The 14,373-nt window shown below is 50.4% G+C and overlaps 2 protein-coding genes across 3 annotated transcripts in view; one reads left to right on the top strand and one right to left on the bottom strand.

Annotated features, from left to right (window-relative positions):
• CETN2 (centrin 2) overlaps positions 1-1,223 on the bottom strand; it is a 4,153-nt gene extending 2,930 nt beyond the window's left edge. Inside the window, exons 1-2 of the mRNA XM_006904792.3 lie at positions 1,139-1,223; positions 22-180 (exon numbers count right to left, since the gene is read on the bottom strand). Coding sequence (XP_006904854.1) covers positions 22-180; positions 1,139-1,141 — 162 coding nt within the window. The 5' untranslated portion in view covers positions 1,142-1,223. The remainder of the gene's footprint in view (positions 1-21; positions 181-1,138) is intronic.
• Positions 1,224-1,347: 124 nt separating this feature from the next.
• Positions 1,348-14,373, top strand: part of NSDHL (NAD(P) dependent steroid dehydrogenase-like) — a 15,349-nt gene continuing 2,323 nt past the window's right edge. Inside the window, exons 1-6 of one of the 2 annotated variants that reach the window (XM_015590004.2) lie at positions 1,348-1,492; positions 4,986-5,107; positions 6,417-6,575; positions 7,621-7,767; positions 11,016-11,144; positions 13,620-13,762. In XM_015590004.2, coding sequence (XP_015445490.1) covers positions 4,988-5,107; positions 6,417-6,575; positions 7,621-7,767; positions 11,016-11,144; positions 13,620-13,762 — 698 coding nt within the window. In that variant the 5' untranslated portion in view covers positions 1,348-1,492; positions 4,986-4,987. Of the gene's footprint in view, positions 1,547-4,985; positions 5,108-6,416; positions 6,576-7,620; positions 7,768-11,015; positions 11,145-13,619; positions 13,763-14,373 lie in introns of both variants that reach the window. The other variant, XM_006904793.3, reaches the window with a different exon arrangement.

Here is a 14,373-nt window from a genome sequence, read left to right on the forward strand (position 1 = left end):
GCAGGAATGGACAAGGCTTGCCTTAAGTTCCTTAACATCTATAGTTCCAGTTCCATCGGCATCGAAGAGATCGAAAGCTTCCCGGATTTCCTGTGTCTGAGCCTCAGTGAGCTCCGGCTTAGGACTCATCCTTTTGCGCTGGGAAGTTGATGCCATGTTTGCCTTCTTAAAGTTAGAGGCCTTTAGACATTTAACAAACACATAAGCACAGTATTATGTACTACAGTCCACACTTTACATAAAATAGAGACAAGCATATCTGTTTTTAAAATAGTTTATACCAACCAATCCCAAAGTTTTGATTAACTGGGGAGGTAAAAGGGATTACTGGGAAGAACAATGGATCTTTCCATGCACCTCTGTCCCTCCCTCCTTGTTCTTTACTATTGTTTCTCGATGCAAGAAGATCCCTTGTTCTTTTGGACCCCTATTTTTGAAAACCATCAGAAAGAGCGCTAGCTAGCCAAGGAGTGGAGTATAGATAACTGTACAGATAATAAGCTCTCCCGGAATTTGAGGGTCTTAATTCTAGAAATGTCCTTATAACGCCCACTCGTGGTACTCTGTTTCCCTCTAAGTGCTCTGACTTTCTAATTACTTCTAGATTTGGCCAAATATTACTAAGTTGTTAAGATGTACATTCTGTCAATATCGAATAATAAAACTCAATCCACTTGGCACATCTGTGCTTTCCCCGAGAACCTCAGTGTCTCCCAAATGGCCCTCCCTATATTTAAACTTTAAAATGCACGTCAACAATCAAACGTCATAAACCTCCCCCCAGCACTGTGCAGAAACTTTGGTAGAGCAAGGCGGCCAGGAGGCCAGCGTCGGAGAGGGGTCGGGATTTGCAGGGAACCCGCGTCTTCTCCCAGGAACAGGTCACCGAGGGGGCTGGGGAAGACCAGGAGAACCCGAGGGGCCGGTGGGGGCGGGCTGCGAGTGAAGGGGAGGCGGCGGCGAATCACAGGCCCAGCACGGTGGCTGGCATCTCTTCCCTGCCCTTCCGGAAAAGCTATCAGAGGAAGGAGGGGCGCGCGGAAGCCATGAATGGTACAAGAGAGATGGCGGGGTTGGCCGAGGCCTGGGAGGGGCTCAACGTTTGGGTAAGGGGTGCTACAGGGTAGCCGGCACTCACCATCGCCGACAGACTCCTCTGCCCGTTGTTAAGGTAACCGACGTATACACTGACTCGGCGCACTTCCCACCAACCCGCGCGCGTCGCCCCGTTCCCCATTGGTTAGCCGCTTGGCGCCGCCGCTCTCCATTGGCTCAGGGCTGGAGTGGGCGGGGCCAACCCGACAGAGGCCCGGCCCCGGGCCGGAAGTAGTGCGCAGGCGGCTGAGCCCTGGCCTCATTGTTTGCGTCAAGCCGTGAGCTCAGATTGGCTGAGCCGGCGCGGAGCCGAGCCAGTCGGGGTGGTGGAGGAGCCTCGGCTGATCCTCGACTCACGCGGGCGGAAAGAAAAGGGTAGCCGTCGGCAGCCGGAGCGGTGGGTGCTGACTACGGGTTCGCTGAGGTCGGCCAGGGGGACATCTACAGACAAGTAAGGGTCGCGGCCTCGCCCATGGAAGCCGCCTGGGGTCGGCGACAGGGCGGGAGGGCGAGGAGTGGGTGGGGCGGTCCGAGTCAGGGCTTTCCGCTGGGGGTTAAGACAGAATTAGGATCGGAGTGCCTCAGAAGGGTCAGAATACCGTAACTTTACGTATTGGAGTGGAGACCACTCACGGGACAACTGAAACCCAGAGAAGGGAAGGGACATGCCGAGCATTGTCGCACAGGCGGGGACTTAGAAGCCGAAGCAGCTGAGGCTCTTGTTCGGAGGGCGGGGACTTAGAAGCCGAAGCAGCTGAGGCTCTTTCTTTGAGGGTGTACTTTAAGAGCAACCCTCCAGACCAGGTTCCAAGAGAGGATCATTTGAGGTCTCTCCTGACGAAAAGCAGCCCAGGAAGGTGAGCCGAGGGGCCTGGGAACGGACTTCGAAGGGAGTGAAGGAGACATGAGCGAGCGTGAGGGGGAGAGGTCATCACAATACCCTCTTTTTGACATCCAAACACTCAAAGGTGGATACGGAGGAGCGTTCGGGGCCGAGATACCGTCATGAGCCAAAGTCGCGGAGGAGTTTGGGGAGTGCGAGACATGCTTGGAGAATCACAAGGGGGCGTGTACGGGCGTTTGTGCCGCAACAATGCAGCGGTGGCGCTGGAGGTCCAGGATCCGCCCTCCTCGGCGGGCGCCGTGTAACAGCACTCTGTGGATCTCAGCCTTCACTTGCTTCCCCTCTGGGCACTGAGGCAGTATTTCGGGAGGCAGGGGACAGAGCATGAGTTTCTCAGGCTGACAAAAGCCTGCGGTCTATTAGCATTCCTCAAATAAAAGTGTTCACCGACCTTCTGCCCTTTGCCCTCTGCCCCTTTGAGCATGAACCAGGTCCAAAACCTTGTGGTCATATTTGATTGCTTTTCTGTCCCCTCCCCGTTAATCAGCCTCCAAGTTCTATGAGCTCTCCCCCTTCAATGCCATTTCTTTTCTTCTTTTCCACCTCTGCCTCTCCACTAATCCAAGACCAAGTTCTCACGTTGGTCTGCGAGGCCTGGCGTGACATGCTCCCTCCCGTGCCCTGGGACCGCCAGCCCTGGGACACGGGCTTCCTGGCTGGGCGTGGAATGCGCAGGTGCACTCCAAACTTAGAACTTTGGCTCCAGCTGTTCCTTCTGCCTGCGTGGTCCACTTGGTTCTCCCATCCAGGTCTTTGCTTCACTATCACCTTCTCACTGAGCCACCCTAAGCACCCCGTCTAGCACTGCATCTCCCAGCACACCCAAGCCCCACACCTAGCTCTACTTTTTTCCCATAGTATCACCTTCTAACCTATGGTATATTTTACTTACTTATTTTGTTCTTTATTGCCCATCCAGTAGAAAGTAAGCTCTATGAGGGCAGGCATCTTTGTTTTGTTCACTGCTAGCACTCCAGCACATGCAACAAGTGAGAGGCACATATTAGGTGCTCAGTAAACTTTGGTTGAAAGACTGGGAGTGGTCCCCCTGTTTCCAGCCTCTCGCCTCTCTAGTCCACCGTGCTCCGCCACGTTAACCTTCCCAGTGAACAGCTCTGGCCAGGTCACCCCCATGCTTTTAAACCTTCAGTAGTTTCCCATGACTATAAAGTCCAGACAGCCTGGCATCTGAGCCTCCCGCCCAGGTTTGCCCCTGCTAGTCCTTCTAACTTTGTGTTCATCCATACCCGGCTTCCCAGTCAGTCCGCAGGTTGCAGCATGGCAGAGGAGACGGAACAACTCCAAGTTCTGCTTTAGCTGTGTGCCGGCTGTGTGACTTTGGGCAAGTCGCTTGACCTCTCTGAGCCTCAGTTTTTCATCTGTCGAATAAGACCAGTACTGTCTTTCTAACTGGATGTTTTTGGATCTTAATGGTATAATCTATGTAAAAGGGCCTGGCATTTAGCAGGTTTTCAGGCAATATTAGTTCTCTGATTTGCTCTTGCCATTACACCTACCTGGCATGCTTGGAGCCTAAGACTTGGCACAGATCCCTTCTCCACGCTGCAGCCGGAGTCATCTTTCTGATCTCAGCACTTGCGCCTGCTTACAGCTTCCAGGGGCTCCCGCATCTCCTCCTCAGGTAACTCCTTAGCCTGACAAACAGCCCCTGCATGTTGTCAACTTCGCTTCCAATGTTGCTTCACACTCGCCCTGACACAGCTTGCCATAGTCTCCAGAACATGCTGGCTCTGTGCCATCACCTTGTCCTTCTCACCCCAAGCAATGCAGTGTTTTTCAGGACGCCCACCCTCTCCGCTTGACTCCCTCCCCCAGGGCGTTGAGGGCTCAGCTCAGGGATCTCCCTCTGGCCAGGCTCTCTGCTCTGGGTTTACCGTCAGCAGAGCTCAGAGGCACTTGTACAGTGATCTGCGGGGTCCGCATCCCATGCTAGACGGTGGGCTCCCCGTCTTATGCAGGTTCTGCTTGGCAGTGGCCTGGAGAATGAGGGCTTGCAGGCATGAGCAAGCTGACACCACGTGCTCTGTTACAAGCCACAGCTCCCCTTTCCCCGCGAGGCTCGTCCAGGCCCCATAGCAGCTCTGAGGTCGGCAGGAAAGATTGCCGCTCTGCAGATGAGGCCTCTTCCACCAGCCACAGCCGCGCCGTTCAACTCGCACTCCGTTCCAGGCTCTTTGCTGGAACTTCAGGGGCTCACAGCCTAGTGGACCAAGACAGTCGTGTGCGGGGGGATTATAAACCAGTCTTCTCTCAAACTAGCCTTTTGTGAGCAATTTTCCTTGTCGTGATGTTCGTGGATCCATGATAAAGTCGTCTTCTGTTTGGTATCACGGAGGGACTGCCAGCTGGTGGGCTCCACTGCTGTCTCCCAAGGTTTCCGATGGCCCCAGACATAGGGTTCTTCTGTGCATAGTAAGGGGGGGCCTTAATTTCGCTCAGAAGGAGAGTGCCATCTCCTATCACACTCCGGCCCCTCCCAGCATCCCGGGCCGCAGCATCTCGCTGATGAGTGCCAAGTCCATTTTATTGATGGGGAAACTGAGCTGCAGCAAAGAGACGTGACTTGGGCAGATTTGTGATCGGACCAGGACTGGAGCCCAGGGCTCCCTAGGTCTGTGCATTTTCCCATTGCACTGCTGCAGTCTAATGATCAATACGAGAGAAACAGAGTAACTGAAGCACGTGAGTGCCATGGGAAAAGCCACCATGCCCGAGATGGGTTTTTGTTGTAACCGATGAATGAGGTTATTTAAGTGGCCTCCTGTTCTGCTTCTAATCCAAGTATACGGAGAGTTAGGGCTCCGTTATGGCAGCCTACGTCACAGAAAATGTGGCCGAGGGCTCCACCTAACAGCTACAGCCGAGGTTCACCTCTTTGTGAAAACTCGACAGGGGGTTGGCACCCGCACAGACACTGACAGCTAACACATGTTTTGGTTTATATAACATGTCTGTCTGTCTCTAGATATGTCTTCAGGGAAGAAGGACTTCACAGGCAAGACCGTATTTGAAGCTGAAATGGAACAAGTTGACAAACCAACGGCAGACTTGGTCACAAGTACACTTTCGACAGAAGACATTCCGGAAGTGAGTATTGACACCAAAAAAGTCAGCCAGAACCAAGTAAGGGGAAAGGCAAGCACATACGCACCAGCAAGCCACTGATAGTTAGCTGTGGGCTAAAAATTATCTTTGGTCCATTTATTAAACCAATTAATGTTGAGTATTATTTTTTATATAAGATACATATCTTTATTCAAGGTGTATCAGCTACTTTTTGCTGTGCAACAATCTCAGAACATAGTGGTTTACAACAACACCCATTCCTTTGTTCATGATTCTGTGGTTTGGGCTGAGCCCCACTGAGGGGGTCCGTGGCTGGTCACACCTGCGCTCGTTCCCACAGCCACAGTCATGGGGACCCCCTGAGGTATATGTTCCAGGTGGCCTCACACACCCAGCAGTAACTGCTGGCCGTCAGCTGAGTGCCTCAGTTTGCCTTCGCTCGGTCCCAGCAGGCTAGACTGGGCTTCCGGGTGGAATGGCAGAAGCCTTCCCCAGGGGCAACAAGGGCAGTAGCCAGGCCTCCTAAGGGTTAGCGTCTCAAGGCTCAGACGGGCCTCCTGGAGTCTGCTGTGGTCGAGGAAGTGCACACGGTGCGGAAGCTGAGTTCTCCCGGATTCGTCCACCGACTCAGCTCGGAGAAGGGAAGCAAAGCCCTGGGCCTGCCTGGCTGACTAGCAGCTCACCCATCCTCAGCAGAGCCCGTCCACCACTACAGGCTATAGGAAGGCGAGAAGGGGTTAGGCGGCGAGCCCGAAACCACCCAGCCCAGCCGCGCAGGGTCGGGGAGGGAAAGGGCCTGACTGTCTCCCGCAAGTATGGAAACCGTGCTTTCTTTCTGATGTTTTCAGTGCACGCTGTCAGTTGCACGGGTGGTGTGATCTCGTTTTTGTTTTTTTTTGTTTGGTTTGCCTTCTAAGTGCCCAGGGATCAGCCATCGGAAGCAAGAAGATACCACTTTCGTTTTTGTCTTTCTTTTAGATTGTCCGATTTTGATCATAGGTGGTTTAATTTCTTTCCGAGACGCCTCCTCTTCCTTTCACTGAACGCACAGCAGGTATCGGGTCATCCAGTGTAGCCAAAGTCTTCCTCGGTCTCATTTACTCTCTCTCTTCCCTCCTGACCGATCCCAAGAGAGGAGATTGCCACTGGCGATAGAACACCAAAATTATACAAAGCTTCCGAATTGGCCCAAGAAGAGTTACAAACAAACAAATAAAAAACAGAGAGAGATGGACCTGCCATTGCAGTGGCTCCTGACACGTGAGTCCAGTCTCTTTATAGGTTCCGGTTAGCATACCGGTGTCCCCCTGCCATCCCTCTCTCTCTGCAGGCCAAGAGGTGCACGGTGATCGGAGGCTCTGGGTTTCTGGGACAGCACATGGTGGAACAGTTGCTGGCAAGAGGCTATGCTGTCAATGTATTTGATATGCGACAGGGGTTCGACAATCCCCAGGTGAAGTTCTTTATGGGCGACCTCTGCAACCAACAGGTAACGGACCACCCAGCCTTACTGATTTCCCCAGGTCCCCGAGGGGAAGCCAGCAGACCTCCCCTGCTCAGAGGCCAACCAAACTGTTGTTTTCAAAATAATTATTTTTAAATTAGAAAGAATTTAACACACACCCAGATTCTTACCACTTAAATTAGAAAGAATTTAACACACACCCAGATTCTTACCACTCAGAATGAATAACTGTCACTTCTGTCACTACTACTTCACTCTGCCTAGGTCGGGCAAAGGCAGCCTGGTAAGTATGTAAGCAAATGGGTGTGGCCGTGTGCCAATAAAACTTTATTCACAAACAAAGTTGTCCGTAGGCTGTAGCGTGCCAACTGCTACTCCAGAGTATATGCCCCAAAGTGCAATTGCTGGGTTTGTTTTATTTTCTTTTTTTTTTGATCGAATTCACATTCCATAAATTCAAAATTTAAAAGCGCACAGTTCAGTGGTCATTAGTATAATCACAAAGTTATGCAACCATCACCATATCTAATTCCAGAACACCCCCCGCCTCCGCCAAAAGAGAACCCCGGGCCCATTAGCAGTGGCTCCCCATTTTCTCTCCTACCTTCCCAGCCCCTGGCACCCACTCATCTCCTGTCTCTGTGGGTGTGCCTGTTCTGGCCATTTCATGGAAGCGTGATCATACAGTGTCTGTCTTTTTATGACTAGCCTCTTTCACTGAACATAATGTTTTCAAGCTTTACCCGTGTCATAAGGGTATGCACATTCTGAATTTTATCAGATGTTGCCATATTGCCTCTGCCTGGATCCCACACGGTTTTCAGGCCCCAGACGAGTTTTTCTTGGGGACCAGTTCATGGGGAGGAGACAATTAAAGTGACGACATGATTTCTTTCCCATATACCTCGAATGATACATATTTTACAATGAGAATGTATTTCCCTGTTAATTGTGGGATTATAAAAGGGCAAGACACGTGTATGCCACAGATTGGAGCGTGGGCATGCGAGGAGGTTATTGACTCGTGCACGGAAGGACTGATTTATTTTGCCTTTGTTTGCTTTTCCAGGACTTGTACCCAGCTGTGAAAGGTGTGAGTACAGTTTTCCACTGTGCATCACCCTCCCCATCAAGTAACAACAAGGAACTCTTTTACACAGTCAATTACATTGGCACCAAGAATGTCATCGAGACTTGCAAACAGGCTGGGGTTCAGGTAAGGGGAGAGCCGGAGTGAGTGCTGTCACACATTTCTAAATATGTGGGGGCCAAGGTTCTTGCTCTCTTCCTAACCTAGCCAGGCTTGTTTCCAGAAGTGTCAGGAACATCCTAGAAATTCAGTCCCAGAACAGCTGGGCCAATCTGAGCTGTAACATTCCAACTGCATCAGAATAGACCCTAAGGCTTATTAGTCTTTGGTTAAAGAGCTACAAAATATAGATATTGCTTATATTTTTATCGTGATAATATACATATAAACATAACAGTAAGCATTTTAACCATTTTTAAGCAGCATTAAGTACACCCACAGTGCCGTGCACCCCTCCCCACCATCCATCTCCAGAACTCTTCGTCTTTCCAAATTGAAATCTATCTCCATTAAACAGTTCCACATCCCTCCTCCCTGTACCCCTGGCACCCACTCTTCTGCTCTCTGTCTCTGAATTTGATCACTCTAGGGACCTCGTATAAGTGGAATCACACACTATTTGTCCTTTTGTGACTGGCTGACTTCACTTAGCCTGTCTTCAAGGTTCATCTATTTTATAGCATGTGTCAGAATCTCCTCCTTTTTTAAGGCTGAATAACATTTCCTTGTATGGATAGACCACGTTTTGTTTCTCCGTTCATCCGTCAATGGACACTTGGGTCGTTTTCCCCTTTCGAGTGTTGTGCATCACGCTGCTGTGAATAGAGGTGTGCAAATCTCTATTCCTGTCTCTGTTATCACTTCTTTGGGGTAAATACCCAGAGGTGGAATTCCTGGATCATACAGTAACCTTTTAAGAAACTCATCTACTCGCCAGACTTTGCTTATATTTTCGAAGAAAAACTACTTACTTTTACCCAGTAGAAACCCGTCCTAACACAGTCGTAACGCAGACCCAAGGGACACGAATTTCTACCGTGTCGTAGCTCGTTGCATGGCTCTAAATCCTGATTCTCAGGACCACCTTTACGGGGCATCAGCTACTGGACAGAACAGCTCCCCGTTAGCTGAGCGCCCCACCCTCACGGTGACATGTGCCATAGACGCTGCGTAAACAGCAGGAAGGTCTGAAGCGAGCCTGGGGGTTCTCTCCCAACAGTGCCTCTGCTGTCAGCCCGGCACCCTCAGCTGGTCCAGCAAGACAGCAGCAATTCTGAGCTCAGGCCCTAGGCAGGATCAGTTATAGTAACAGTGACCCCTTTACACTTGTCAAATGTCAAGAAACTTTGCCCTGCAAATGTCACCCAACTTGCTCCTCGTTAGGTAACCAGGGGCTACTAATGTCACTTGACGAGTGAGGAAGCAGATTTGGAGGGCTAAGTGCCGTCTCTTTGCCAGTAAATGGAAGATGTGGGATTTGAATCAGACCCTTTGGTCCCGGCGCCCAGACTCCTTACTCTCCCATGCTTGTGTAGCGGGGCGCTGCGAAGCGCACGGCTGCTGGTTTTAAATGGAACATCCCAGGCATCCAAAAAAAGCTTGGAGAATAATATAGTATAGCAGCCATGCACTCATCACAGCGTTCGAGAAACACTTTTTCTGCTAGAGTTGAAGCCCTGTGTGCACCCATCATCAATGCCATACCCATCCTTTCCCACCCCTGGGGAACCAGCACTGTGCATTTGGGTTTATCATTTATTCGCTCCATGTGAAGTCCATATTAGGTATTGGTTTGCATGTTATAAACTGTATTAAAAGATACGTTGAATAGATCTTCCTGCAACTTGCTTTTTTTCCTTCAATGTTACATTCTTGAGATTTATCTATCTTGATATATATAGCCCCGGTATAGTCCCTGGTGAGGTGGCAGAATCGCTCGGTGGGTCACAGTGCAGGAAAGGATTTTTTGCATTGTATTTAGGGAACATTTCACAACATTGAGGTCAAAAGATTGTTTAATGTGTTTATTTTTTTTTTCTCAGAGGTTTCAAGCGTTACTTCTCAAATTTAAACCTTTCATCCACCAGGAATTTAAGCCTGTGTGTGGTCTGAGGTAGAGACCACGTGTTTTGTTGTCCGGCACCATTTCTCGTGTGTCAGCGCCCCGTCCAGCACATCTTAGGTGTTGGTGCCCTGCATGGGTCTGTGCCCGGGCCACTACTCTGCCTTAATCCAGCGAGCCTTAGGATGAATCTCAGTGTCTGGTAGGACAAGGCACCCCAGCCGCGTTCTTCAGAATTCACTTGCTTATCCCTAGCCCTTTGCTCGTCCATACATTCTTTTGGATCCGCTTGTCAAGTTCATTCATAAAGCCTGTTGGAGTTGTTATTGTAGTTGCGCCGAACTTAAAGGTCATTTGGGAGAGAATGGACATCTTTCCAATGTTGAGGCTTCCTATCCATAAATATATACGATCTCTGTTTCTCTCTCTTTCGTGCTTTTCAATAGAGTTTCATACTTCATAATGGCTTTGCACATCTTTTGTCAAATTTATTCCTGTGTACTTCATTTCTGCTTATTGAAATAATATCTTCCATATCACGTTTTCAGTTGCACGCTTAATTTTTGTCCTCAGCAACTTTGCTCAAGTCTAATATTTTCTGTGTATTCATAGTGTTTTCTCTGTACACATTTCCAATATCTGAGAATGGTGAGGGTTTCATTTCTTCTTTTCAAATCATTATACCTCGTTGTTTGTCTAATCCTACCATTCTGGCTAGGACTCCAGGGCCGAGTTGAATAAAAGCGGTAGAGATACGATTGTAGTTAATGATCTTCAGTGACGGTTGAGCTGCCCTTAACCAGAGGCTGGAAGCCGGGGACCCTCATGAGAGAGCATCTTCCTTTGGAATAGTATTTGTCAAGTGGGCGTGTGTGTGCATGTGCATGTGCATGTGCCGACATGCCAGGGTTGGTTGTCAGAATCACCAGGGGTCTTCCTCAGACAGCCATCTCCCTTGCAGTTTGTGGGCTATCCTTCCCCATGGAGAATCACTCCCCTAATGAGATACCATGAATAATACAAGCCTAAAGCCTCAGTTGAGATAGAAGAGAGAAAATGTATGAACTCTGCCGTTTTAGAATGTAATACCATAATGTGTTTGGGATCCGCATAGCTGCAAAAGATGGCGATCTTTGGATTATTTTAGGAAGGCTCGAAAAGCAAAGGCATTGCAGTAAATAACCTGTACGGTGCCTTGCTCGCGAATGTCATGAACAGGTGTCATTTGATTCTCTTTCATACGTGAGCGTTTCACTAGTGATCATTCCTGACTCATGGTTTTTTTTTTTAATCTTTCTTCTTCCTCTGCCAGAAACTCATTTTAACCAGCAGTGCTAGTGTTATCTTCGAAGGTGTCGACATCAAGAATGGCACAGAAGACCTTCCATATGCCATGAAACCCATTGACTACTACACAGAAACAAAGATCTTACAGGAGAGAGTACGTACCCGAGAAGTTGTTGAGTGGGGGACAGTCGAGTTCCATGAAAACCCGAAGGGCTTAGATCCTTGAGAAAAATGTTTATGAACACGTGAAGGTAGTATTCTGAGGCCTAAGTAGCTAACGTGGGTGAAATTCAGTTCAAGATATCATAACACGATAGCTTAAATGTGGCCAGACACTGCTCTGAGTCTTTTACAGGAACTGCCTCATTGAAACTTGGCAGTCACCCCATAAGGTGGGCACCATTATCGTCACTAGATTATGGATGGGGATGGTTGATGCCCGGAGATGCAGAACCTTCCTGAGGCCATGCAGCTAGCAGATGGCTGAACCACGGCAGTTAGCTCAAGAGCCTGCACTCAAACTTGCACTGTGCGAGGTTACTCAGTTGCCGTAGAAGTCGGAAATTAGACAATTTATGATGAGCCAAAGTGTGTAGGCAGGACTCGGGCTCACCACACAAGGAGTGCGTCTTGAAACACCTTCCCACTGGCAGTGTTGTCCCCCTCCCTTTTTAAAAATTAAACAGTGGAAGGATCTTCCTCGATTTTAAGGAAAAAAGTACTTTTCCACTTGGTAAACCGGCTTTGCCTGGGAGCACCTGGTTTTAGGTGCAGTCTGGGTGAGTAATAGGCACCAAACCCTTGGACTCCTGGGCTCCGGGGACCCAGACAGCAGGTAGCTCCAGGATTAATATCCAGGGAGGACATTACCCTGAGGACAGCCTCAGCTCAGGACCAGGGAAGTTCATCAGCCACAGACAGCTCGCCTTAGCCGGGTAGCTGTGACTTGACCTTTCCCAGGTGCTTGTCACACATCACACCCACTGAGGGGTCTTGTACAGCCAGTACCTATCAAACCAGAGCTCAGCACCTAATTGGCATGTGTCCTCCGCCCCAGCCCCGGGCACTGCCTGAGAGCCAGCTGCCTGTTTGCTATGACTTCAGCTCAGAAAGTCCCAGGAGAACTCATCTACAGGGAGACACGAGGTCCTCAGTCCCAGGCGTAGAGGCTTGGCCTTTTGCAAGCTGGAGTCCTGTCTGCCCCCCTGCTGCTTGGAACACAGAGAGCCTCACAGAGCTCCCACCCGCCTGGACTTGAGCCACAGAATGGGAGCTTCCGCTGGACCCTGTGCACTCTCATCCATGGCGCCTGGGACTCCCACCCTCTGTGCTCAGCAGCTGTGGGTGGCAGGCATGGCTCAGACTGTGTCCTGCTTGCATTGACTTTGGGTACTGGAAATAAGCCAAGCCTGTAAACGCCTCCAGCAGTAACCCGTACTGGAGCATCCTGTTGGCCGCTGTAGGCACACAATGCTCTGTTGGCTTTCAAACCTCTTGATATAAGATAAGGAATGTGGCATTTATCTAGGACCCTTTCGTCTCTCTTCTTTTTAGTAACAGACGTGAGCCTTGGCAGAGGACGTTCGAAGGCTTATTTAGTCATTTCCCCTATTACCATGGGGGACCAGGTGCCCGGCAGGAGGATGAGGGCCAGCTCTGGGAATCTGTTGCAAGACCACTCCTGCATTGTAGGGTAGCTCTGATGGTTACAAACCCAGTCAACAAGGAACTTAAACTCACTGGGACCCAAACACATAGAGAAATTTCGCCACCACTGAGTAGAAATTCTAGGTGAGATGACATAACAACTATACTTACCAGACAGTTGGCATGGGCCATCTCATTTAATCAGCACACAGCCAGCCGCCTCAGGATAGGCATTGTCGTGGTCCCCATTTTTACCAATAACATAACAGATCATTCAGGGAATTTTGTTACTTCTGAGGCAAAACTCGTTCCTCTATACTTCAAGCCCTTAAGTTCTAGTTTGTCCTTTAAGCCACAGAGAGCACAACTTTTCTCTTCCTGACAGTGGATGACAATACCAGCCACCGCTTCTTGAGCGCTTACTGGCTCCGCTCTGCGGACTTTGCCTGTTTTGGCTGCGCTGTTTCTCCCAGACCCTTTAGTTCCTCAGTCCCTTTTTCCTGCCCCACATGGGTTCATCAGAGTCCTTTCTTGGGAGCTGGTACTCAGAGCTGACCAGGACAGCCCAAGATGGGTGGAAACGTGCAGTCGGCCCACGGAGCTGAAGGCAAGGGCCCCTTTGGTGGTGGCAGCCTCGTTGGAGGCTCACACCCCAGTCACTCACCAGAACCCTCGGCTCTTTTCCGTTAACTGCCACCGAGGCTCGTGTTCCCCTGGCTGTACTTGTGCATTTTGGTCTGGAAGCCATTCCCAGGCCTTTCTGTTTCGTCTTAACTGGTTTTGACCCAGCTGACTCGCCTGCATTTTCCAGTCTGGGTAGCAAGGAGACGTGGGTGGGGTAGAGAAGTAGCCAGGGTTATACTTGTCGCTGATGTAGGTCTTCGGCCCTGTGCAGTGAGTGGCATCTGTGTCCCCTGTGGGAGGTGCTGCTTACCTGGTGTGGCGTGTCATCCACGGACGCGTTCCTTCTGCTCTCCTACAGGAGGTCCTGGTCGCGAACAATCCCGAGAAGAATTTTTTCACCACAGCTATCCGCCCCCATGGCATTTTCGGCCCAAGGGACCCCCAGCTGGTCCCCACCCTCATTGAGGCAGCCAAAAAAGGCATGATGAAGTTTATCATTGGGTAAGTCGGCCCACGGTTGCTGTTCACCACAGCCCCTGACCCCACCGTCACAAGGATCAGTCACGTTCACTCTCTTGTCACGTGGCCTTCTCTGCTGTCCTCCGTGTTCATTTCCTGGGGCTGCCACAGCTCATGACCGCACACGGGGGGTTCAAAACAATCGAAATGAATTCTCTCCCAGTTCTGGAGGCCAGAAGTACAAAGTGCAGGGTGGGTTCCTTCCGGAGGCCGTGAGGCAGAATGGCTCCCAGGCGGCTCTTCCGGCTGGCGGCGGCGCTGCCATCCTCGGCGAGCCTCGCCGTGCTCATGCGCCACGGTGGCTTCCGCCTCCGTCTTCGTGTGGCCGCCTTCTCTGTGTGTCCGCGTGCAACTTTCCCTCGTCCCGTAAGGACGGCAGCCTTGGATTTAGGGCTGCTCTCCTGCCCGACGATCTCACCTAACCCTGCCTGAGTGCGTCTGCAAAGACCCTGTTTCCAAATAAGGTCACATCCACACGTCCGAGGGCGACATAGATTTAGGGAGGACACTATTTAATCTAGTACGCATCTCAGGCAGGCTGGATAAATGTTGCGTCCCTGTTTGCAAATTGAAGAAACAGACCCAGAGGGGAA

Source organism: Pteropus alecto, unplaced genomic scaffold (assembly GCF_000325575.1).
Source record: "Pteropus alecto unplaced genomic scaffold, ASM32557v1 scaffold141, whole genome shotgun sequence".
Lineage (NCBI taxonomy): Eukaryota > Metazoa > Chordata > Mammalia > Chiroptera > Pteropodidae > Pteropus > Pteropus alecto.